The sequence below is a fragment of the Oncorhynchus masou genome, chromosome 6 (genome assembly GCF_036934945.1).
Source record: "Oncorhynchus masou masou isolate Uvic2021 chromosome 6, UVic_Omas_1.1, whole genome shotgun sequence".
Taxonomy (NCBI): Eukaryota; Metazoa; Chordata; class Actinopteri; order Salmoniformes; family Salmonidae; genus Oncorhynchus; species Oncorhynchus masou.
This window is the reverse complement of record NC_088217.1, coordinates 75,801,329-75,828,471: the sequence shown is the minus strand read 5'-3', so window position 1 is coordinate 75,828,471 and position 27,143 is coordinate 75,801,329. Positions and strand designations below refer to the sequence as shown.

At 40.2% G+C, this 27,143-nt stretch overlaps 1 protein-coding gene across 1 annotated transcript in view; it reads right to left on the bottom strand.

The window, feature by feature from the left end:
* Positions 1 to 26,440, bottom strand: part of LOC135542640 (ubiquitin carboxyl-terminal hydrolase 40-like) — a 40,950-nt gene extending 14,510 nt beyond the window's left edge. Inside the window, exons 1-18 of the mRNA XM_064969745.1 lie at positions 25,661 to 26,440; positions 25,463 to 25,530; positions 25,252 to 25,365; positions 24,927 to 25,091; positions 24,294 to 24,440; positions 24,012 to 24,155; positions 23,732 to 23,860; positions 23,486 to 23,590; positions 23,260 to 23,367; positions 22,902 to 23,117; positions 22,613 to 22,748; positions 22,334 to 22,415; positions 22,044 to 22,215; positions 21,868 to 21,952; positions 21,706 to 21,776; positions 21,237 to 21,595; positions 20,967 to 21,120; positions 20,807 to 20,867 (exon numbers count right to left, since the gene is read on the bottom strand). Of these exons, the coding sequence (XP_064825817.1) occupies positions 20,807 to 20,867; positions 20,967 to 21,120; positions 21,237 to 21,595; positions 21,706 to 21,776; positions 21,868 to 21,952; positions 22,044 to 22,215; positions 22,334 to 22,415; positions 22,613 to 22,748; positions 22,902 to 23,117; positions 23,260 to 23,367; positions 23,486 to 23,590; positions 23,732 to 23,860; positions 24,012 to 24,155; positions 24,294 to 24,440; positions 24,927 to 25,091; positions 25,252 to 25,365; positions 25,463 to 25,530; positions 25,661 to 25,853 (2,509 nt within the window). The 5' untranslated portion in view covers positions 25,854 to 26,440. The remainder of the gene's footprint in view (positions 1 to 20,806; positions 20,868 to 20,966; positions 21,121 to 21,236; positions 21,596 to 21,705; positions 21,777 to 21,867; positions 21,953 to 22,043; positions 22,216 to 22,333; positions 22,416 to 22,612; positions 22,749 to 22,901; positions 23,118 to 23,259; positions 23,368 to 23,485; positions 23,591 to 23,731; positions 23,861 to 24,011; positions 24,156 to 24,293; positions 24,441 to 24,926; positions 25,092 to 25,251; positions 25,366 to 25,462; positions 25,531 to 25,660) is intronic.
* Between the last annotated feature and the right edge of the window lie 703 nt (positions 26,441 to 27,143).

The following is a 27,143-nucleotide window of genomic DNA, read 5'->3' as shown; positions in this document are numbered from 1 at the left end:
ATAGCTGATGATATTAGGAGTGGTAACAGAACCTTAACTATAGCTGATGATATTAGGAGTGGTAACAGTACCTTAACTATAGCTGCTGCTATTAGGAGTGGTAACAGTACCTTAACTATAGCTGATGATATTAGGAGTGGCAACAGTACCTTATCTATAGCTGATGATATTAGGAGTGGTAACAGTACCTTAACTATAGCTGCTGCTATTAGGAGTGGTAACAGTACCTTAACTATAGCTGATGATATTAGGAGTGGCAACAGTACCTTAACTATAGCTGATGATATTAGGAGTGGTAACAGTACCTTAACTATAGCTGATGATATTAGGAGTGGTAACAGTACCTTAACTATAGCTGATGATATTAGGAGTGGCAACAGTACCTTAACTATAGCTGATGATATTAGGAGTGGTAACAGTACCTTAACTATAGCTGATGATATTAGGAGTGGTAATAGTACCTTAACTATAGCTGATGCTATTAGGAGTGGTAATAGTACCTTAACTATAGCTGATGATATTAGGAGTGGTAACAGTAACAGTACCTTAACTATAGCTGCTGCTATTTGGAGTGGTAACAGTACCTTAACTATAGCTGATGATATTAGGAGTGGTAACAGAACCTTAACTATAGCTGATGATATTAGGAGTGGTAACAGTACCTTAACTATAGCTGCTGCTATTAGGAGTGGTAACAGTACCTTAACTATAGCTGATGATATTAGGAGTGGTAACAGTAACAGTACCTTAACTATAGCTGAGGATATTAGGAGTGGTAACAGTACCTTAACTATAGCTGATGATATTAGGAGTGGCAACAGTACCTTAACTATAGCTGATGATATTAGGAGTGGTAACAGTACCTTAACTATAGCTGATGATATTAGGAGTGGTAATAGTACCTTAACTATAGCTGATGCTATTAGGAGTGGTAATAGTACCTTAACTATAGCTGATGATATTAGGAGTGGTAACAGTAACAGTACCTTAACTATAGCTGATGCTATTAGGAGTGGTAACAGTACCTTAACTATAGCTGCTGCTATTAGGAGTGGTAACAGTACCTTAACTATAGCTGATGATATTGGGAGTGGTAACAGTACCTTAACTATAGCTGATGATATTAGGAGTGGCAACAGTACCTTAACTATAGCTGATGATATTAGGAGTGGTAACAGTACCTTAACTATAGCTGATGATATTAGGAGTGGTAATAGTACCTTAACTATAGCTGATGCTATTAGGAGTGGTAATAGTACCTTAACTATAGCTGATGATATTAGGAGTGGTAACAGTAACAGTACCTTAACTATAGCTGATGCTATTAGGAGTGGTAACAGTACCTTAACTATAGCTGCTGCTATTAGGAGTGGTAACAGTACCTTAACTATAGCTGATGATATTAGGAGTGGTAACAGTACCTTAACTATAGCTGCTGCTATTAGGAGTGGTAACAGTACCTTAACTATAGCTGATGATATTAGGAGTGGTAACAGTAACAGTACCTTAACTATAGCTGCTGCTATTAGGAGTGGTAACAGTACCTTAACTATAGCTGATGATATTAGGAGTGGTAACAGTAACACTACATTAACTATAGCTGATGATATTAGGAGTGGTAACAGTACCTTAACTATAGCTGATGATATTAGGAGTGGTAACAGTACCTTAACTATAGCTGATGATATTAGGAGTGGTAACAGTACCTTAACTACAGCTGATGATATTAGGAGTGGTAACAGTACCTTAACTATAGCTGCTGCTATTAGGAGTGGTAACAGTACCTTAACTATAGCTGATGCTATTAGGAGTGGTAACAGTACCTTAACTATAGCTGATGATATTAGGAGTGGTAACAGTACCTTAACTATAGCTGCTGCTATTAGGAGTGGTAACAGTACCTTAACTATAGCTGATGATATTAGGAGTGGTAACAGTAACAGTACCTTAACTATAGCTGCTGCTATTAGGAGTGGTAACAGTACCTTAACTATAGCTGATGATATTAGGAGTGGTAACAGTACCTTAACTATAGCTGCTGCTATTAGGAGTGGTAACAGTACCTTAACTATAGCTGATGATATTAGGAGTGGTAACAGTACCTTAACTATAGCTGATGATATTAGGAGTGGCAACAGTACCTTAACTATAGCTGATGCTATTAGGAGTGGTAACAGTACCTTAACTATAGCTGATGATATTAGGAGTGGTAACAGTACCTTAACTATAGCTGATGCTATTAGGAGTGGTAATAGTAACAGTACCTTAACTATAGCTGATGATATTAGGAGTGGTAACAGTACCTTAACTATAGCTGATGCTATTAGGAGTGGTAATAGTAACAGTACCTTAACTATAGCTGATGATATTAGGAGTGGTAACAGTACCTTAACTATAGCTGATGCTATTAGGAGTGGTAATAGTAACAGTACCTTAACTATAGCTGATGATATTAGGAGTGGTAACAGTACCTTAACTATAGCTGATGCTATTAGGAGTGGTAACAGTACCTTAACTATAGCTGATGATATTAGGAGTGGTAACAGTACCTTAACTATAGCTGATGCTATTAAGAGTGGTAATAGTAACAGTACCTTAACTATAGCTGATGATATTAGGAGTGGTAACAGTACCTTAACTATAGCTGATGCTATTAGGAGTGGTAATAGTAACAGTACCTTAACTATAGCTGATGATATTAGGAGTGGTAACAGTACCTTAACTATAGCTGATGATATTAGGAGTGGTAACAGTACCTTAACGATAGCTGATGATATTAGGAGTGGTAACAGTACCTTAACTATAGCTGATGCTATTAGGAGTGGTAACAGTAACAGTACCTTAACTATAGCTGATGATATTAGGAGTGGTAACAGTACCTTAACTATAGCTGATGATATTAGGAGTGGTAACAGTACCTTAACTATAGCTGATGCTATTAGGAGTGGTAACAGTACCTTAACTATAGCTGATGATATTAGGAGTGGTAACAGTACCTTAACTATAGCTGATGATATTCGGAGTGGTAACAGTACCTTAACTATAGCTGATGCTATTAGGAGTGGTAACAGTAACAGTACCTTAACTATAGCTGATGATATTAGGAGTGGTAACAGTACCTTAACTATAGCTGATGATATTAGGAGTGGTAACAGTACCTTAACGATAGCTGATGATATTAGGAGTGGTAACAGTACCTTAACTATAGCTGATGCTATTAGGAGTGGTAACAGTAACAGTACCTTAACTATAGCTGATGATATTAGGAGTGGTAACAGTACCTTAACTATAGCTGATGATATTAGGAGTGGTAACAGTACCTTAACTATAGCTGATGCTATTAGGAGTGGTAATAGTACCTTAACTATAGCTGATGCTATTAGGAGTGGTAACAGTACCTTAACTATAGCTGATGATATTCGGAGTGGTAACAGTACCTTAACTATAGCTGATGCTATTAGGAGTGGTAACAGTACCTTAACTATAGCTGATGATATTAGGAGTGGTAACAGTACCTTAACTATAGCTGATGATATTAGGAGTGGTAACAGTACCTTAAGTATAGCTGCTGCTATTAGGAGTGGTAACAGTACCTTAACTATAGCTGATGCTATTAGGAGTGGTAACAGTACCTTAACTATAGCTGATGATATTAGGAGTGGTAACAGTACCTTAACTATAGCTGATGATATTAGGAGTGGTAACAGTACCTTAACTATAGCTGATGCTATTAGGAGTGGTAACAGTAACAGTACCTTAACTATAGCTGATGATATTAGGAGTGGCAACAGTACCTTAACTATAGCTGATGATATTAGGAGTGGTAACAGTACCTTAACTATAGCTGATGATATTAGGAGTGGTAACAGTACCTTAACTATAGCTGATGATATTAGGAGTGGCAACAGTACCTTAACTATAGCTGATGATATTAGGAGTGGTAACAGTACCTTAACTATAGCTGATGCTATTAGGAGTGGTAACAGTACCTTAACTATAGCTGATGCTATTAGGAGTGGTAACAGTACCTTAACTATAGCTGATGCTATTAGGAGTGGTAACAGTACCTTAACTATAGCTGATGCTATTAGGAGTGGTAACAGTACCTTAACTATAGCTGATGCTATTAGGAGTGGTAACAGTAACAGTACCTTAACTATAGCTGATGATATTAGGAGTGGTAATAGTACCTTAACTATAGCTGATGATATTAGGAGTGGTAATAGTACCTTAACTATAGCTGATGATATTAGGAGTGGTAATAGTACCTTAACTATAGCTGATGCTATTAGGAGTGGTAACAGTACCTTAACTATAGCTGATGCTATTAGGAGTGGTAACAGTACCTTAACTATAGCTGATGCTATTAGGAGTGGTAACAGTACCTTAACTATAGCTGATGCTATTAGGAGTGGTAACAGTACCTTAACTATAGCTGATGCTATTAGGAGTGGTAACAGTACCTTAACTATAGCTGATGCTATTAGGAGTGGTAACAGTAACAGTACCTTAACTATAGCTGATGATATTAGGAGTGGTAATAGTACCTTAACTATAGCTGATGATATTAGGAGTGGTAATAGTACCTTAACTATAGCTGATGATATTAGGAGTGGTAATAGTACCTTAACTATAGCTGATGCTATTAGGAGTGGTAATAGTAACAGTACCTTAACTATAGCTGATGATATTAGGAGTGGTAACAGTACCTTAACTATAGCTGATGCTATTAGGAGTGGTAACAGTACCTTAACTATAGCTGATGATATTAGGAGTGGTAACAGTACCTTAACTATAGCTGATGCTATTAGGAGTGGTAATAGTAACAGTACCTTAACTATAGCTGCTGCTATTAGGAGTGGTAATAGTAACAGTACCTTAACTATAGCTGCTGCTATTAGGAGTGGTAACAGTACCTTAACTATAGCTGATGATATTAGGAGTGGTAATAGTACCTTAACTATAGCTGATGCTATTAGGAGTGGTAACAGTACCTTAACTATAGCTGATGATATTAGGAGTGGTAACAGTAACAGTACATTAACTATAGCTGCTGCTATTAGGAGTGGTAACAGTACCTTAACTATAGCTGATGCTATTAGGAGTGGTAACAGTACCTTAACTATAGCTGATGCTATTAGGAGTGGTAACAGTACCTTAACTATAGCTGATGATATTAGGAGTGGTAACAGTACCTTAACTATAGCTGATGATATTAGGAGTGGTAACAGTACCTTAACTATAGCTGATGATATTAGGAGTGGTAACAGTACCTTAGCTATAGCTGATGATATTAGGAGTGGTAACAGTACCTTAACTATAGCTGATGCTATTAGGAGTGGTAACAGTACCTTAACTATAGCTGATGATATTAGGAGTGGTAACAGTACCTTAACTATAGCTGATGCTATTAGGAGTGGTAATAGTAACAGTACCTTAACTATAGCTGATGATATTAGGAGTGGTAACAGTACCTTAACTATAGCTGATGCTATTAGGAGTGGTAATAGTAACAGTACCTTAACTATAGCTGATGATATTAGGAGTGGTAACAGTACCTTAACTATAGCTGATGCTATTAGGAGTGGTAATAGTAACAGTACCTTAACTATAGCTGATGATATTAGGAGTGGTAACAGTACCTTAACTATAGCTGATGCTATTAGGAGTGGTAACAGTACCTTAACTATAGCTGATGCTATTAGGAGTGGTAACAGTACCTTAACTATAGCTGATGATATTAGGAGTGGTAACAGTACCTTAACTATAGCTGATGATATTAGGAGTGGTAACAGTACCTTAACTATAGCTGATGCTATTAGGAGTGGTAATAGTAACAGTACCTTAACTATAGCTGATGCTATTAGGAGTGGTAATAGTAACAGTACCTTAACTATAGCTGATGATATTAGGAGTGGTAACAGTACCTTAACTATAGCTGATGATATTAGGAGTGGTAACAGTACCTTAACTATAGCTGATGCTATTAGGAGTGGTAACAGTACCTTAACTATAGCTGATGATATTAGGAGTGGTAACAGTACCTTAACTATAGCTGATGCTATTAGGAGTGGTAACAGTACCTTAACTATAGCTGATGATATTAGGAGTGGTAACAGTACCTTAACTATAGCTGCTGCTATTAGGAGTGGTAACAGTACCTTAACTATAGCTGATGATATTAGGAGTGGTAACAGTAACAGTACATTAACTATAGCTGCTGCTATTAGGAGTGGTAACAGTACCTTAACTATAGCTGATGCTATTAGGAGTGGTAACAGTACCTTAACTATAGCTGATGATATTAGGAGTGGTAACAGTACCTTAACTATAGCTGATGCTATTAGGAGTGGTAATAGTAACAGTACCTTAACTATAGCTGATGATATTAGGAGTGGTAACAGTACCTTAACTATAGCTGATGCTATTAGGAGTGGTAATAGTAACAGTACCTTAACTATAGCTGATGATATTAGGAGTGGTAACAGTACCTTAACTATAGCTGATGCTATTAGGAGTGGTAATAGTAACAGTACCTTAACTATAGCTGATGCTATTAGGAGTGGTAATAGTAACAGTACCTTAACTATAGCTGATGCTATTAGGAGTGGTAATAGTAACAGTACCTTAACTATAGCTGATGATATTAGGAGTGGTAACAGTACCTTAACTATAGCTGATGATATTAGGAGTGGTAACAGTACCTTAACTATAGCTGATGCTATTAGGAGTGGTAACAGTACCTTAACTATAGCTGATGATATTAGGAGTGGTAACAGTACCTTAACTATAGCTGCTGCTATTAGGAGTGGTAACAGTACCTTAACTATAGCTGATGATATTAGGAGTGGTAACAGTAACAGTACATTAACTATAGCTGCTGCTATTAGGAGTGGTAACAGTACCTTAACTATAGCTGATGCTATTAGGAGTGATAACAGTACCTTAACTATAGCTGATGATATTAGGAGTGGTAACAGTACCTTAACTATAGCTGATGATATTAGGAGTGGTAACAGTACCTTAACTATAGCTGATGCTATTAGGAGTGGTAACAGTACCTTAACTATAGCTGATGATATTAGGAGTGGTAACAGTACCTTAACTATAGCTGATGCTATTAGGAGTGGTAATAGTAACAGTACCTTAACTATAGCTGATGATATTAGGAGTGGTAACAGTACCTTAACTATAGCTGATGCTATTAGGAGTGGTAACAGTACCTTAACTATAGCTGATGATATTAGGAGTGGTAACAGTACCTTAACTATAGCTGATGCTATTAGGAGTGGTAATAGTAACAGTACCTTAACTATAGCTGATGATATTAGGAGTGGTAACAGTACCTTAACTATAGCTGATGCTATTAGGAGTGGTAATAGTAACAGTACCTTAACTATAGCTGATGATATTAGGAGTGGTAACAGTACCTTAACTATAGCTGATGCTATTAGGAGTGGTAATAGTAACAGTACCTTAACTATAGCTGATGATATTAGGAGTGGTAACAGTACCTTAACTATAGCTGATGCTATTAGGAGTGGTAACAGTACCTTAACTATAGCTGATGATATTAGGAGTGGTAACAGTACCTTAACTATAGCTGATGATATTAGGAGTGGTAACAGTACCTTAACTATAGCTGATGCTATTAGGAGTGGTAACAGTACCTTAACTATAGCTGATGCTATTAGGAGTGGTAATAGTAACAGTACCTTAACTATAGCTGATGATATTAGGAGTGGTAATAGTAACAGTACCTTAACTATAGCTGATGATATTAGGAGTGGTAACAGTACCTTAACTATAGCTGATGATATTAGGAGTGGTAACAGTACCTTAACTATAGCTGATGATATTAGGAGTGGTAACAGTACCTTAACTATAGCTGATGCTATTAGGAGTGGTAACAGTAACAGTACCTTAACTATAGCTGATGATATTAGGAGTGGTAACAGTACCTTAACTATAGCTGATGCTATTAGGAGTGGTAACAGTACCTTAACTATAGCTGATGCTATTAGGAGTGGTAACAGTACCTTAACTATAGCTGATGATATTAGGAGTGGTAACAGTACCTTAACTATAGCTGATGCTATTAGGAGTGGTAACAGTACCTTAACTATAGCTGATGCTATTAGGAGTGGTAACAGTACCTTAACTATAGCTGATGCTATTAGGAGTGGTAACAGTACCTTAACTATAGCTGCTGCTATTAGGAGTGGTAACAGTACCTTAACTATAGCTGATGCTATTAGGAGTGGTAACAGTACCTTAACTATAGCTGATGATATTAGGAGTGGTAACAGTACCTTAACTATAGCTGATGCTATTAGGAGTGGTAACAGTACCTTAACTATAGCTGATGATATTAGGAGTGGCAACAGTACCTTAACTATAGCTGATGATATTAGGAGTGGTAACAGTACCTTAACTATAGCTGATGATATTAGGAGTGGTAACAGTACCTTAACTATAGCTGATGATATTAGGAGTGGCAACAGTACCTTAACTATAGCTGATGATATTAGGAGTGGTAACAGTACCTTAACTATAGCTGATGCTATTAGGAGTGGTAACAGTACCTTAACTATAGCTGATGCTATTAGGAGTGGTAACAGTACCTTAACTATAGCTGATGCTATTAGGAGTGGTAACAGTAACAGTACCTTAACTATAGCTGATGCTATTAGGAGTGGTAACAGTACCTTAACTATAGCTGATGATATTAGGAGTGGTAATAGTACCTTAACTATAGCTGATGCTATTAGGAGTGGTAACAGTACCTTAACTATAGCTGATGCTATTAGGAGTGGTAACAGTACCTTAACTATAGCTGATGATATTAGGAGTGGTAACAGTACCTTAACTATAGCTGATGATATTAGGAGTGGTAACAGTACCTTAACTATAGCTGATGATATTAGGAGTGGTAACAGTACCTTAACTATAGCTGATGCTATTAGGAGTGGTAATAGTAACAGTACCTTAACTATAGCTGATGCTATTAGGAGTGGTAATAGTAACAGTACCTTAACTATAGCTGATGATATTAGGAGTGGTAACAGTACCTTAACTATAGCTGATGATATTAGGAGTGGTAACAGTACCTTAACTATAGCTGATGATATTAGGAGTGGTAACAGTACCTTAACTATAGCTGATGATATTAGGAGTGGTAACAGTACCTTAACTATAGCTGATGCTATTAGGAGTGGAAATAGTAACAGTACCTTAACTATAGCTGATGCTATTAGGAGTGGTAATAGTAACAGTACCTTAACTATAGCTGATGATATTAGGAGTGGTAACAGTACCTTAACTATAGCTGATGATATTAGGAGTGGTAACAGTACCTTAACTATAGCTGATGCTATTAGGAGTGGTAACAGTACCTTAACTATAGCTGATGATATTAGGAGTGGTAACAGTACCTTAACTATAGCTGATGCTATTAGGAGTGGTAACAGTACCTTAACTATAGCTGATGATATTAGGAGTGGTAACAGTACCTTAACTATAGCTGCTGCTATTAGGAGTGGTAACAGTACCTTAACTATAGCTGATGATATTAGGAGTGGTAACAGTAACAGTACATTAACTATAGCTGCTGCTATTAGGAGTGGTAACAGTACCTTAACTATAGCTGATGCTATTAGGAGTGGTAACAGTACCTTAACTATAGCTGATGATATTAGGAGTGGTAACAGTACCTTAACTATAGCTGATGCTATTAGGAGTGGTAATAGTAACAGTACCTTAACTATAGCTGATGATATTAGGAGTGGTAACAGTACCTTAACTATAGCTGATGCTATTAGGAGTGGTAATAGTAACAGTACCTTAACTATAGCTGATGATATTAGGAGTGGTAACAGTACCTTAACTATAGCTGATGCTATTAGGAGTGGAAATAGTAACAGTACCTTAACTATAGCTGATGATATTAGGAGTGGTAACAGTACCTTAACTATAGCTGATGCTATTAGGAGTGGTAACAGTACCTTAACTATAGCTGATGATATTAGGAGTGGTAACAGTACCTTAACTATAGCTGATGATATTAGGAGTGGTAACAGTACCTTAACTATAGCTGATGCTATTAGGAGTGGTAATAGTAACAGTACCTTAACTATAGCTGATGCTATTAGGAGTGGTAATAGTAACAGTACCTTAACTATAGCTGATGATATTAGGAGTGGTAACAGTACCTTAACTATAGCTGATGATATTAGGAGTGGTAACAGTACCTTAACTATAGCTGATGCTATTAGGAGTGGTAACAGTACCTTAACTATAGCTGATGATATTAGGAGTGGTAACAGTACCTTAACTATAGCTGATGCTATTAGGAGTGGTAACAGTACCTTAACTATAGCTGATGATATTAGGAGTGGTAACAGTACCTTAACTATAGCTGCTGCTATTAGGAGTGGTAACAGTACCTTAACTATAGCTGATGATATTAGGAGTGGTAACAGTAACAGTACATTAACTATAGCTGCTGCTATTAGGAGTGGTAACAGTACCTTAACTATAGCTGATGCTATTAGGAGTGGTAACAGTACCTTAACTATAGCTGATGATATTAGGAGTGGTAACAGTACCTTAACTATAGCTGATGATATTAGGAGTGGTAACAGTACCTTAACTATAGCTGATGCTATTAGGAGTGGTAACAGTACCTTAACTATAGCTGATGATATTAGGAGTGGTAACAGTACCTTAACTATAGCTGCTGCTATTAGGAGTGGTAACAGTACCTTAACTATAGCTGATGATATTAGGAGTGGTAACAGTAACAGTACATTAACTATAGCTGCTGCTATTAGGAGTGGTAACAGTACCTTAACTATAGCTGATGCTATTAGGAGTGGTAACAGTACCTTAACTATAGCTGATGATATTAGGAGTGGTAACAGTACCTTAACTATAGCTGATGATATTAGGAGTGGTAACAGTACCTTAACTATAGCTGATGATATTAGGAGTGGTAACAGTACCTTAACTATAGCTGATGCTATTAGGAGTGGTAACAGTACCTTAACTATAGCTGATGATATTAGGAGTGGTAACAGTACCTTAACTATAGCTGATGCTATTAGGAGTGGTAACAGTACCTTAACTATAGCTGATGCTATTAGGAGTGGTAACAGTACCTTAACTATAGCTGCTGCTATTAGGAGTGGTAACAGTACCTTAACTATAGCTGATGCTATTAGGAGTGGTAACAGTACCTTAACTATAGCTGATGATATTAGGAGTGGTAACAGTACCTTAACTATAGCTGATGCTATTAGGAGTGGTAATAGTAACAGTACCTTAACTATAGCTGATGATATTAGGAGTGGTAACAGTACCTTAACTATAGCTGATGCTATTAGGAGTGGTAATAGTAACAGTACCTTAACTATAGCTGATGATATTAGGAGTGGTAACAGTACCTTAACTATAGCTGATGCTATTAGGAGTGGTAATAGTAACAGTACCTTAACTATAGCTGATGATATTAGGAGTGGTAACAGTACCTTAACTATAGCTGATGCTATTAGGAGTGGTAACAGTACCTTAACTATAGCTGATGATATTAGGAGTGGTAACAGTACCTTAACTATAGCTGATGATATTAGGAGTGGTAACAGTACCTTAACTATAGCTGATGCTATTAGGAGTGGTAATAGTAACAGTACCTTAACTATAGCTGATGCTATTAGGAGTGGTAATAGTAACAGTACCTTAACTATAGCTGATGATATTAGGAGTGGTAACAGTACCTTAACTATAGCTGATGATATTAGGAGTGGTAACAGTACCTTAACTATAGCTGATGCTATTAGGAGTGGTAACAGTACCTCAACTATAGCTGATGATATTAGGAGTGGTAACAGTACCTTAACTATAGCTGATGCTATTAGGAGTGGTAACAGTACCTTAACTATAGCTGATGATATTAGGAGTGGTAACAGTACCTTAACTATAGCTGCTGCTATTAGGAGTGGTAACAGTACCTTAACTATAGCTGATGATATTAGGAGTGGTAACAGTAACAGTACATTAACTATAGCTGCTGCTATTAGGAGTGGTAACAGTACCTTAACTATAGCTGATGCTATTAGGAGTGGTAACAGTACCTTAACTATAGCTGATGATATTAGGAGTGGTAACAGTACCTTAACTATAGCTGATGCTATTAGGAGTGGTAATAGTAACAGTACCTTAACTATAGCTGATGATATTAGGAGTGGTAACAGTACCTTAACTATAGCTGATGCTATTAGGAGTGGTAATAGTAACAGTACCTTAACTATAGCTGATGATATTAGGAGTGGTAACAGTACCTTAACTATAGCTGATGCTATTAGGAGTGGTAATAGTAACAGTACCTTAACTATAGCTGATGATATTAGGAGTGGTAACAGTACCTTAACTATAGCTGATGCTATTAGGAGTGGTAACAGTACCTTAACTATAGCTGATGATATTAGGAGTGGTAACAGTACCTTAACTATAGCTGATGCTATTAGGAGTGGTAATAGTAACAGTACCTTAACTATAGCTGATGCTATTAGGAGTGGTAATAGTAACAGTACCTTAACTATAGCTGATGATATTAGGAGTGGTAACAGTACCTTAACTATAGCTGATGCTATTAGGAGTGGTAACAGTACCTTAACTATAGCTGATGATATTAGGAGTGGTAACAGTACCTTAACTATAGCTGATGCTATTAGGAGTGGTAACAGTACCTTAACTATAGCTGATGATATTAGGAGTGGTAACAGTACCTTAACTATAGCTGCTGCTATTAGGAGTGGTAACAGTACCTTAACTATAGCTGATGATATTAGGAGTGGTAACAGTAACAGTACATTAACTATAGCTGCTGCTATTAGGAGTGGTAACAGTACCTTAACTATAGCTGATGATATTAGGAGTGGTAACAGTACCTTAACTATAGCTGATGATATTAGGAGTGGTAACAGTACCTTAACTATAGCTGATGATATTAGGAGTGGTAACAGTACCTTAACTATAGCTGATGCTATTAGGAGTGGTAACAGTACCTTAACTATAGCTGATGATATTAGGAGTGGTAACAGTACCTTAACTATAGCTGATGCTATTAGGAGTGGTAATAGTAACAGTACCTTAACTATAGCTGATGATATTAGGAGTGGTAACAGTACCTTAACTATAGCTGATGCTATTAGGAGTGGTAACAGTACCTTAACTATAGCTGATGATATTAGGAGTGGTAACAGTACCTTAACTATAGCTGATGCTATTAGGAGTGGTAATAGTAACAGTACCTTAACTATAGCTGATGATATTAGGAGTGGTAACAGTACCTTAACTATAGCTGATGCTATTAGGAGTGGTAATAGTAACAGTACCTTAACTATAGCTGATGATATTAGGAGTGGTAACAGTACCTTAACTATAGCTGATGCTATTAGGAGTGGTAATAGTAACAGTACCTTAACTATAGCTGATGATATTAGGAGTGGTAACAGTACCTTAACTATAGCTGATGCTATTAGGAGTGGTAATAGTAACAGTACCTTAACTATAGCTGATGATATTAGGAGTGGTAACAGTACCTTAACTATAGCTGATGCTATTAGGAGTGGAAATAGTAACAGTACCTTAACTATAGCTGATGATATTAGGAGTGGTAACAGTACCTTAACTATAGCTGATGCTATTAGGAGTGGTAACAGTACCTTAACTATAGCTGATGATATTAGGAGTGGTAACAGTACCTTAACTATAGCTGATGATATTAGGAGTGGTAACAGTACCTTAACTATAGCTGATGCTATTAGGAGTGGTAATAGTAACAGTACCTTAACTATAGCTGATGCTATTAGGAGTGGTAATAGTAACAGTACCTTAACTATAGCTGATGATATTAGGAGTGGTAACAGTACCTTAACTATAGCTGATGATATTAGGAGTGGTAACAGTACCTTAACTATAGCTGATGCTATTAGAGTGGTAACAGTACCTTAACTATAGCTGATGATATTAGGAGTGGTAACAGTACCTTAACTATAGCTGATGCTATTAGGAGTGGTAACAGTACCTTAACTATAGCTGATGATATTAGGAGTGGTAACAGTACCTTAACTATAGCTGCTGCTATTAGGAGTGGTAACAGTACCTTAACTATAGCTGATGATATTAGGAGTGGTAACAGTAACAGTACATTAACTATAGCTGCTGCTATTAGGAGTGGTAACAGTACCTTAACTATAGCTGATGCTATTAGGAGTGGTAACAGTACCTTAACTATAGCTGATGATATTAGGAGTGGTAACAGTACCTTAACTATAGCTGATGATATTAGGAGTGGTAACAGTACCTTAACTATAGCTGATGCTATTAGGAGTGGTAACAGTACCTTAACTATAGCTGATGATATTAGGAGTGGTAACAGTACCTTAACTATAGCTGCTGCTATTAGGAGTGGTAACAGTACCTTAACTATAGCTGATGATATTAGGAGTGGTAACAGTAACAGTACATTAACTATAGCTGCTGCTATTAGGAGTGGTAACAGTACCTTAACTATAGCTGATGCTATTAGGAGTGGTAACAGTACCTTAACTATAGCTGATGATATTAGGAGTGGTAACAGTACCTTAACTATAGCTGATGATATTAGGAGTGGTAACAGTACCTTAACTATAGCTGATGATATTAGGAGTGGTAACAGTACCTTAACTATAGCTGATGCTATTAGGAGTGGTAACAGTACCTTAACTATAGCTGATGATATTAGGAGTGGTAACAGTACCTTAACTATAGCTGATGCTATTAGGAGTGGTAACAGTACCTTAACTATAGCTGATGCTATTAACTATTAACTATAGCTGCTGCTATTAGGAGTGGTAACAGTACCTTAACTATAGCTGATGCTATTAGGAGTGGTAACAGTACCTTAACTATAGCTGATGATATTAGGAGTGGTAACAGTACCTTAACTATAGCTGATGCTATTAGGAGTGGTAATAGTAACAGTACCTTAACTATAGCTGATGATATTAGGAGTGGTAACAGTACCTTAACTATAGCTGATGCTATTAGGAGTGGTAATAGTAACAGTACCTTAACTATAGCTGATGATATTAGGAGTGGTAACAGTACCTTAACTATAGCTGATGCTATTAGGAGTGGTAATAGTAACAGTACCTTAACTATAGCTGATGATATTAGGAGTGGTAACAGTACCTTAACTATAGCTGATGCTATTAGGAGTGGTAACAGTACCTTAACTATAGCTGATGATATTAGGAGTGGTAACAGTACCTTAACTATAGCTGATGATATTAGGAGTGGTAACAGTACCTTAACTATAGCTGATGCTATTAGGAGTGGTAATAGTAACAGTACCTTAACTATAGCTGATGCTATTAGGAGTGGTAATAGTAACAGTACCTTAACTATAGCTGATGATATTAGGAGTGGTAACAGTACCTTAACTATAGCTGATGATATTAGGAGTGGTAACAGTACCTTAACTATAGCTGATGCTATTAGGAGTGGTAACAGTACCTCAACTATAGCTGATGATATTAGGAGTGGTAACAGTACCTTAACTATAGCTGATGCTATTAGGAGTGGTAACAGTACCTTAACTATAGCTGATGATATTAGGAGTGGTAACAGTACCTTAACTATAGCTGCTGCTATTAGGAGTGGTAACAGTACCTTAACTATAGCTGATGATATTAGGAGTGGTAACAGTAACAGTACATTAACTATAGCTGCTGCTATTAGGAGTGGTAACAGTACCTTAACTATAGCTGATGCTATTAGGAGTGGTAACAGTACCTTAACTATAGCTGATGATATTAGGAGTGGTAACAGTACCTTAACTATAGCTGATGCTATTAGGAGTGGTAATAGTAACAGTACCTTAACTATAGCTGATGATATTAGGAGTGGTAACAGTACCTTAACTATAGCTGATGCTATTAGGAGTGGTAATAGTAACAGTACCTTAACTATAGCTGATGATATTAGGAGTGGTAACAGTACCTTAACTATAGCTGATGCTATTAGGAGTGGTAATAGTAACAGTACCTTAACTATAGCTGATGATATTAGGAGTGGTAACAGTACCTTAACTATAGCTGATGCTATTAGGAGTGGTAACAGTACCTTAACTATAGCTGATGATATTAGGAGTGGTAACAGTACCTTAACTATAGCTGATGATATTAGGAGTGGTAACAGTACCTTAACTATAGCTGATGCTATTAGGAGTGGTAATAGTAACAGTACCTTAACTATAGCTGATGCTATTAGGAGTGGTAATAGTAACAGTACCTTAACTATAGCTGATGATATTAGGAGTGGTAACAGTACCTTAACTATAGCTGATGCTATTAGGAGTGGTAACAGTACCTTAACTATAGCTGATGATATTAGGAGTGGTAACAGTACCTTAACTATAGCTGATGCTATTAGGAGTGGTAACAGTACCTTAACTATAGCTGATGATATTAGGAGTGGTAACAGTACCTTAACTATAGCTGCTGCTATTAGGAGTGGTAACAGTACCTTAACTATAGCTGATGATATTAGGAGTGGTAACAGTAACAGTACATTAACTATAGCTGCTGCTATTAGGAGTGGTAACAGTACCTTAACTATAGCTGATGCTATTAGGAGTGGTAACAGTACCTTAACTATAGCTGATGATATTAGGAGTGGTAACAGTACCTTAACTATAGCTGATGATATTAGGAGTGGTAACAGTACCTTAACTATAGCTGATGCTATTAGGAGTGGTAACAGTACCTTAACTATAGCTGATGATATTAGGAGTGGTAACAGTACCTTAACTATAGCTGATGCTATTAGGAGTGGTAATAGTAACAGTACCTTAACTATAGCTGATGATATTAGGAGTGGTAACAGTACCTTAACTATAGCTGATGCTATTAGGAGTGGTAACAGTACCTTAACTATAGCTGATGATATTAGGAGTGGTAACAGTACCTTAACTATAGCTGATGCTATTAGGAGTGGTAATAGTAACAGTACCTTAACTATAGCTGATGATATTAGGAGTGGTAACAGTACCTTAACTATAGCTGATGCTATTAGGAGTGGTAATAGTAACAGTACCTTAACTATAGCTGATGATATTAGGAGTGGTAACAGTACCTTAACTATAGCTGATGCTATTAGGAGTGGTAACAGTACCTTAACTATAGCTGATGATATTAGGAGTGGTAACAGTACCTTAACTATAGCTGATGATATTAGGAGTGGTAACAGTACCTTAACTATAGCTGATGCTATTAGGAGTGGTAATAGTAACAGTACCTTAACTATAGCTGATGATATTAGGAGTGGTAATAGTAACAGTACCTTAACTATAGCTGATGATATTAGGAGTGGTAACAGTACCTTAACTATAGCTGATGATATTAGGAGTGGTAACAGTACCTTAACTATAGCTGATGATATTAGGAGTGGTAACAGTACCTTAACTATAGCTGATGCTATTAGGAGTGGTAATAGTAACAGTACCTTAACTATAGCTGATGATATTAGGAGTGGTAACAGTACCTTAACTATAGCTGATGCTATTAGGAGTGGTAACAGTACCTTAACTATAGCTGATGATATTAGGAGTGGTAACAGTACCTTAACTATAGCTGATGATATTAGGAGTGGTAACAGTACCTTAACTATAGCTGATGCTATTAGGAGTGGTAATAGTAACAGTACCTTAACTATAGCTGATGATATTAGGAGTGGTAATAGTAACAGTACCTTAACTATAGCTGATGATATTAGGAGTGGTAACAGTACCTTAACTATAGCTGATGATATTAGGAGTGGTAACAGTACCTTAACTATAGCTGATGATATTAGGAGTGGTAACAGTACCTTAACTATAGCTGATGCTATTAGGAGTGGTAACAGTAACAGTACCTTAACTATAGCTGATGATATTAGGAGTGGTAACAGTACCTTAACTATAGCTGATGATATTAGGAGTGGTAACAGTACCTTAACTATAGCTGATGATATTAGGAGTGGTAACAGTACCTTAACTATAGCTGATGCTATTAGGAGTGGTAACAGTACCTTAACTATAGCTGATGCTATTAGGAGTGGTAACAGTACCTTAACTATAGCTGATGATATTAGGAGTGGTAACAGTACCTTAACTATAGCTGATGATATTAGGAGTGGTAACAGTACCTTAACTATAGCTGATGCTATTAGGAGTGGTAACAGTACCTTAACTATAGCTGATGATATTAGGAGTGGTAACAGTACCTTAACTATAGCTGATGATATTAGGAGTGGTAACAGTACCTTAACTATAGCTGATGATATTAGGAGTGGCAACAGTACCTTAACTATAGCTGATGATATTAGGAGTGGTAACAGTACCTTAACTATAGCTGATGATATTAGGAGTGGTAATAGTACCTTAACTATAGCTGATGCTATTAGGAGTGGTAACAGTACCTTAACTATAGCTGATGATATTAGGAGTGGTAACAGTACCTTAACTATAGCTGATGATATTAGGAGTGGTAATAGTACCTTAACTATAGCTGATGCTATTAGGAGTGGTAATAGTAACAGTATTCTTTATTTCACCTTTATTTAACCAGATAGGCAAGTTGAGAACAAGTTCTCATTTTCAATTGCGACCTGGCCAAGATAAAGCAAAGCAGTTCGACACATACAACACAGAGTTGCACATGGAGTAAAACAAACATACAGTCAATAATACAGTAGAAAAATAAGTCTATATACAATATGAGCAAATGAGGGGAGATAAGGGCGGTAAAGGCAAAAAAGGCCATGGTGGCGAAGTAAATACAATATAGCAAGTAAAACACTGGAATGGTTGGTTTGCAGTGGAAGAATGTGCAAAGTAGAAATAGAAATAATGGGGTACAAAGGAGCAAAATAAATAAATACAGTAGGGGGAGAGGTAGTTGTTTGGGCTAAGTACAGGTGCAGTAATCTGTAAACTGCACTGACAGCTGGTGCTTAAAGCTAGTGAGGGAGATAAGTGTTTCCAGTTTCAGAGATTTTTGTAGTTCGTTCCAGTCATTGGCAGCAGAGAACTGGAAGGAGAGGAGGAATTAGAGGAATTGGTTTTGGGGGTGACCAGAGATATACCTACTGGAGCACGTGCTACAGGTGGGTGCTGCTATGGTGACCAGCGAGCTGAGATAAGGGGGAACTTTACCTAGCAGGGTCTTGTAGATGACCTGGAGCCAGTGGGTTTGGCAACGAGTATGAAGCGAGGGCCAGGCAACGAGAGCGTACAGGTCGCAGTGGTGGGTAGTATATGGGGCTTTGGTGACAAAATGTATGGCACTGTGATAGACTGCATCAAATCTGTTGAGTAGAGTGTTGGAGGCTATTTTATAGATGACATCACCAAAGTTGAGGATCGGTAGGATGGTCAGTTTTACGAGGGTATGTTTGGCAGCATGAGTGAAGGATGCTTTGTTGCGAAATAGGAAGCCAATTCTAGATTTAACTTTGGATTTGAGATGTTTGATGTGAGTCTGGAAGGAGAGTTTACAGTCTAACCAGACACCTAGGTATTTGTAGTTGTCCACATATTCTAAGTCAGAACCGTCCAGAGTAGTGATACTGGACGGGCGGGCAAGTGCTGGTAGCGATCGGTTGAAGAGCATGCTTTTAGTTTTACTTGCATTTAAGAGCAGTTGGAGGCCACGGAAGGAGAGTTGTATGGCATTGAAGCTCGTCTGGAGGGTTGTTAACAGTGTCCAAAGAAGGGCAAGAAGTATACAGAATGGTGTCGTCTACGTAGAGGTGGATCAGAGACTCACCAGCAGCAAGAGCAATATCATTGATGTATAAAGAGAAGAGAGTCGGCCCAAGAATTGAACCCTGTGGTACCCCCATAGAGACTGCCAGAGACCCGGACAACAGGCCCTCCGATTTGACACACTGAACTCTATCAGAGAAGAAGTTGGTGAACCAGTAATGGTAATGGTAGGGAGTGGTAACAATAACAGTATCTGACCTATAGCTGCTGCTAGTAGGAGTGGTAACAGTAACAGTATCTGACCTATAGCTGCTGCTATTAGGAGTGGTAACAGTATCTGACCTATAGCTGCTGCTATTAGGAGTGGTAACAGTATCTGACCTATAGCTGCTGCTATTAGGAGTGGTATCAGTATCTGACCTATAGCTGCTGCTATTAGGAGTGGTAACAGTATCTGACCTATAGCTGCTGCTATTAGGAGTGGTTACAGTATCTGATCTATAGCTGCTGCTAGTAGGAGTGGTATCAGTATCTGACCTATAGCTGCTGCTAGTAGGAGTGGTATCAGTATCTGACCTACAGCTGCTGCTAGTAGGAGTGGTAACAGTATCTGACCTATAGCTGCTGCTATTAGGAGTGGTAACAGTATCTGACCGATAGCTGCTGCTATTAGGAGTGGTAACAGTATCTGACCTATAGCTGCTGCTAGTAGGAGTGGTAACAGTATCTGACCTAAAGCTGCTGCTAGTAGGAGTGGTATCAGTATCTGACCTATAGCTGCTGTTAGTAGGAGTGGTATCAGTATGTGACCTATAGCTGCTGCTATTAGGAGTGGTAACAGTAACAGTATCTGACCTATGGCTGCTGCTATTAGGAGTGGTAACAGTATCTGACCTATAGCTGCTGCTAGTAGGAGTGGTAACAGTATCTGACCGATAGCTGCTGCTATTAGGAGTGGTATCAGTATCTGACCTATAGCTGCTGCTAGTAGGAGTGGTAACAGTAACAGTATTTGACCTGCTAGATGCTCCTGTAGCTGCAGCTCCACTATGGCCCTCTGTTTCACCTCACATAGGAGCTAGAAAAGAACACACACACATTAACATACTAAACACACACATTAACATACTAAACACACATACCACCGCCACACGCACCCACACACTTGCAAGCTCACCATGTTTCCAGAGGCAGGGACCTTTGCCCTCATCCTCTCCTCCTCTTCCTCCCCCCCTCCTCTTCTTCTTCTCTCTGGTCGGTATTCCACCAGAAGCCAGCGACAGTCTGATGGTGTTGTCACGGTTACCATATCACCACTCACACTGAACACACTGGGAGAGAGAGACATTACACACACAGCCATAACAAACACACCAACCACACCTCATATCTGTCAGTCACTTACACAGACTGACACAATGCCACGCACACACACCACGCTGCCCACCTGCTGTCCTGTGTCTGTGGCTCCAGCACCAGCAGTGCGTCTCCATCCTTCAAGGCCAGCTCCTTCAGGGTCCTCTGCATGTCTCCAGGAGGGAATACCCTCCACCCGCTGGCCCCCCCTCCCTCCCCTCCCCTCTTCTCCTGACACAGGAGGCTCTCCTGTGGCTCCCCTAATGCCTCCCTCACCTCTCCTAGAGTCACCCTCCCAGCGAAACCCCTCGACTGCTTCGTCAGCCCCGAGCCTCCTTCCTCTCCCACTCCTCCTCCCTCCCCCTCCTCTTCTTCTCCCAGAGAGGGGCGAACCACGGTCAGCAACACTGGTTCCCACTCGGCTCCTGTTTGGACAGTCGCCCCACAAACCTGAGGAAATAAAGGGGATATGATATGACCCGACAGCTGTTTTGGTTCTAGGAGGTCCAGTAGCAGTATGTACAACGGTGGATTGTGTTGATTAGAGTGTGTCTCCTCACCTCTCTGCCGTTCCACACAAACAGATCAGTGCCGGATAAGATGCCTGCACTGTAAAGAGACACCTCGTCATCTGAAACACACACGTACTAAAGTTCAGAATCAACTCTCACAGAATGGACATGCTGCAAATGTGTGCGTGTTTAAGTGTGTGTATGTCTCACCTGTGAGAGTGTTGTAGAGGTGAAGGCCGGCTGGCAGACTTCTGGCCACAGTCAGAGCCATATCCCCCTCCCAGAGATCCTGCTTCTGAACACACACACACACAGGTTTGAGCTTTTTGCTCAGTGCCATGGCGGCATTAAGGAAGTGCGTTAATGAGTCGGAGGGATGACGTCACCTGGTAGATGATCATTCGCAGGTCTCCTACAGTCCTGCAGCGGTCGAAGGTGAGGTTGGTGGCCTCTTTCTGCTCTATGCTGATTGGCTTAAGAGCTCCGTTCTCCAACCTATAGTGTGGCGCTAGGTGGAGACGCAGCTCAACACTATTATTGCTGGCCTCAAACTCCTCCCTATAGCAGAGTACACACACACACACACACACACACACACACACACAGATAGTCGCAAAACATTGCAAAATACAGTCTTCGTTTATGTGTGTGTGTGTGTGTGTGTACACGTGAGTACCGCCTCTGTTGTAGTCTTCTGTTCTCCTCTTCAGCCATCTCTAATAGGTGAGGGGGAACCTGATACCCAGGATTCCTCAGGGCTGCCAGGGGGAAAATCTAATTTGAAAGACTGTGTATGTTTTCATGTCTCTCCTTCACCATCTCTCTTCCTCTCCCACTCGCATCAAGTTTGGATGTGGCTCTCCTTTCCTTGCGCTCACTCACTCACTTTCTCCCTCCCTTTCCTTCTTACGCCTCTCTCCCACACACACAAACACACACACGAACACCCACGTACCTCCAGAAGGCCTGCGTAGCAGTGTCTTCCTATAGAACAGCATGTAGGCACTCTCCTTTCCCTGGTACATTTTCTCTATGTCTCTCTCATGGATCGACGTCACTGTGGAGTCATTCAGATCAAACCAGTGGCTGCCCTGTGGAGAGATGGAGAGAGGAAGAAAGATGCATGGATGAATGGAGAGTCAGAGAGAGAGAGAGAAAAAAGATTTAAACATAACCAATTGCAGCATCAACATAGCAGACACACCATCATTAAAGCAGAACCATGAGAGGTCTAACTAGTGTACCTGTGGTTCTGGTGCCGTCTCCGGTTCTGTCTCCAGTCCTGGTTCTGGTAGGTGGTTGGCTGTGTTGTTGTGGACTGGGTCTGGGGTAGAGCTAGAGCCAGGGGTTGGGTGGGCTGGGCTGGAGGGCTGGGTCACCGGGCTAGGGGGGTTGGCTTTCAGTGCCACCCAAGTGCCATTATTGACCAACACAAACACATCACTGTGGTTCTGGAGGAACTGCAGAGGGAGAGAGGAGGCGAGAGGGAGAGGGGGATGAGTGGAAGGATAACATGTAGAACGATGTAGAGGAGATAAGGAAAGTGAAGTGTTTATGTGGCATTGTGGAGCTCTTGGAGGACACCCATCAGTCATGTCCTACCTTGCCTATGGGGCCGTGGAGTTTCCTGTACTTCTTGCTCCAGGAAGAACCGATCTTGTCCATCAGTCTCTGACCCAGCTGGTCCAGCAGCACGCTCCTGCTCTCCTCCTAAAGGCCAGGAGGGGAACAACACCACATTAAGATCAGATACAGTCACTGGACCTACTGATGATGTGGCCCGTGGTGCTCTCGTTCCATTGGGTTGAACCAGCATGCTTTGCGTTACCTGGGCTATTATGGAGGAGAGTACAGATAGAGGGTCGTCTTTCTCCGGCTCAGTATACGCTCTCACTTCCTTCTTCTTCTGAACCTTGGGTTTGGAATCCTCCTCCTGATACAAACGCATGCGCGAAAATACAAAGACACACACAAACACACAATTCGCTATTGGCATATTTAGTGACATACTCTAAGCCTCGATTGTCTGATATGCAATTGTTGTTCTCTCCACCTCCCTCCCGCGCTCTCTCACCGGCGGTTCCCACAAGCCGAGGTGGTCCATGTCTTTGATGTAGACGTGGTAATGGCCGCCATAACAGCCTCCCTTATGGATGATGACAGAGAAGAGTTCATAGGAGTACTCCGAGTCCTCGTCTTCAGTCTGGGAGAGAGGGTGACATAGCATAGTCATTATAATGCGACATAACATGTTCTTAAATGGTTTGACATTATATGTACTCTACATGACTTAGTTAAAACAAGAGTAAGTGGCAGTGAAGAAATGCAGATCAATGTGTGTGGTTGTCCAGTACCTGTTCACAGAAGGGCCTGAGGTTGATGTTGAGAGGGAAGGTGTAGCGACCAGTCTCCTTGTAACGCTCGCACCTGGCAAAGTCAAAGTTAAACCTCAACAGAGACACTGTCAGGAAGGGAGGGAGCTTCCTCAGCTTGGCAGACTGCAGAGGGAGAGGGGGAGAGAGAGAGAACGGAGGAGGGGGAGGGAAAGAGGGAGCAAGGGAGAGAGAGTCCTGGAATCAGTACCAATTCTAGAATAAACAAGTACAATTTAAATCCATGCCAATACTCCTACTAACCTTAGCAGCAGTGACTAGTTGGTCACACTGGCCACAGCGGTAGAGGTTACTGCCTTCAAACATCTCCTCTTCCACAAACATGTCCCAGAGCGCCCCTTCCAGGCCACACACACCACGTACACACACCGTCAAATCCAGGAAGTCCTCCTGAGAGGGAAAGAGAGAGCCAAGAGAAAGAGGTGTAAGCAACACAAAGATAGGCGCAGGCACAGATAAACACATGTACCCGTGTTATCTCAATCTCTTCATTCAATGACTCAATCATGGACACTCTTACTGATAGTTGTGGCTGCTTTGTGTGATGTATTGTTGTCTCTACCTTCTTGCCCTTTGTGCTGTTGTCTGTGCCCAATAATGTTTGTACCCTGTTTTGTGTTGCTACCACGTCGTGCTGCTGCCATGTTGTGTTGCTACCATGCCGTGTTGTCATGTGCTGCTGCCATGCTGTTGTTGTCTTAGGGCTCTCTTTATGTAGTGTTGCCTCTCTTGTCGTGATGTGTGTTTTGTCCTATATTTTTAATCCCCCGTCCCCGCAGGAGACCTTTTCTTTGCCTTTTGGTAGGTCATCATTATGAATAATAATTTGTCCTTAACTGACTTGCCTAGTTCAATAAAGGTTAAATAAATAAAAACCTGTCTCTGGCTGATGTTGCCACACTCTTTGCAGAGAATGCTGTTGACAGTGGTGCCATGGTAGAGGCGCTGGATGAACGCACTGCCGCTGGTGTCCACTAGGGAGTGCTCTAGGGCACTGAACAGAATCCTGTTCAACTCCTGCACATCATGTTGCCTGCTCTCCTACGGGAGAGAGATGAGAGAAAGTGGTAAGCAAAATACTGTAGGAGAAAGCGATGTAGCATTATATAAAGCAAGCCTCATTCTCTAGTTTAGTCCCTGCGTCACACACACCGCCATTCATACACGCGCTCGTTCACATGCTCGTGTTCACACACACTACCTCGCTGTTGTTCCATCCGAAGCTGTCAGTGAGATCAGTAGTAGAAGCACTCTGTTGGTCCACCAAGAGTAGACGAGCAAACAGCCTCTGGAGCTCCAATGGAATAACCCTGACCTGAGAGACAGAGTTAATGTACTACTCAAACACACCAATACAAATAAAGACATGCACACAGTGAGGAACACACACACTCCCACGGTTGGTTCTTTACCTTGGCCTCTGGTTTGTCTTTGTCCTCCAGGCAGCCCAATTCCTTTGGACCCAGACTGAACAGCTCCGCTACACACACACACACACACACACACACACACACACACACACACACACACACACACACACACACACACAGTATTTCAAATACAGTATGAACCAAAGACAGAACACCAAGTGACCTGACTTGACCTCTCACCTCTGAACTCCGGGGTGAAGAGCAGGGTCTGGAGCAGGGAGTTGAGGTAGCACGTCCCTCCCTGGTTTTTAATCCCACTGAGGTTCACTCTTCCCCGGGGTGGAGGTGGCTCCCCTTCCCCCTTTACAACTCTACCTCCGGAGGGAGCCAGAGAATATCCCTCCCCCTCTTCCTCGAAAAGACTCCCAAACATGGCTGGGCATGCGTCTGTGTTTCTCTTTCCTGTGAAACGCACCTTCTGGGGACTGAATTGAATGTCTAATTGTGTTCACGATCGCGTAGCTAGCTAACCAATGACTCCTCTTGCTATCTCATCTTGGTCTTGCCTAGCTCTCTGTTGATAGTAGTGGGACTGACTCTGAAATAAGACGACTTTACAGGGGTAAACATAGCTATGAATAGAAAAATAGTGTGTTCCCGTATTGTGCTCGAGTAAAAGCAATTATTGTAGTGGTTAACAAACAAGCTATACAATCATTGCCTTTACAACACGAGTTAATTTAGTGTGAACCGAGTTTACAACAGCTAAATTCGGACCGGTGACAGACAACTATCCTACCTGGCTATCTGACTCGTTAGCTATCAAGCAAAACGTGTTTCAGCGTTCCTGACGCAAATAGAGCTTTAACTCCAGAAATATCCTGATGCTTTTTTGTTAAGTTATACTCGAAACCAAACTCTGTCTACATTCCTCTGTTTTAAATAAGAGAAAACACGAAAAAACGTAAATAAAAACACCATTGATGAACAGTGCGCAGCCATAATGTCCAAAGGGTAGAGTGGGGCATTGTGGTAGTTGTAGTGTCGTTTTGAAATCACAGGTTGGCACCTCGGCTGAATAAACTACATGTCCACCAAGTCTCCTCTTCGATTTTGCAAGAGCATCAAGCCTCTTGTAGTTTTTATGACATGGCTTGTCTGTCATCCAGTGGATGTCTCAAACACACACAACAGATAACTCTGAACTGAAATGTGATGTATTTTCTGCTGGTATTCTTAAAGAAGGTTCATATGTGGCTACAAACCTGCTGGTCTTTTAACCACCTGTTCAGTTTTTGTGTAAAAGCACTGACACAAGCCACACATTTTAAAGGGATACTTTGGGATTTTGGCAATGAAGCCATTTGTCTACTTCCCCAGGGTCAGATGAACTCATGGATAGCATTTTTGTCTCTGTGTTAAGAATTCCCTGTCGGTGACTGTTAGCACCTCACAACCCTGAGCAAACTCCCCTCCCCATCCACCACAACCAGAGCCTGAGAGTCTAGGGGGAACCGTAAACCTGCCTCTGACCTGTGCCTTGATAGGTTGCTAGGGAGGTTACTAGGGGGCAGGACATCTACCCATCCTCTTGACACTACAGGTCACACAATACGTGCAGTCTCCCTCAAGCAGCGGCAGAGAGCAACATCTGTCTCTGCTGATCAACAACTGGACTCACTCATATCTCTGGACTTGTGGGATGGTGTTGGTATTGTTCTTA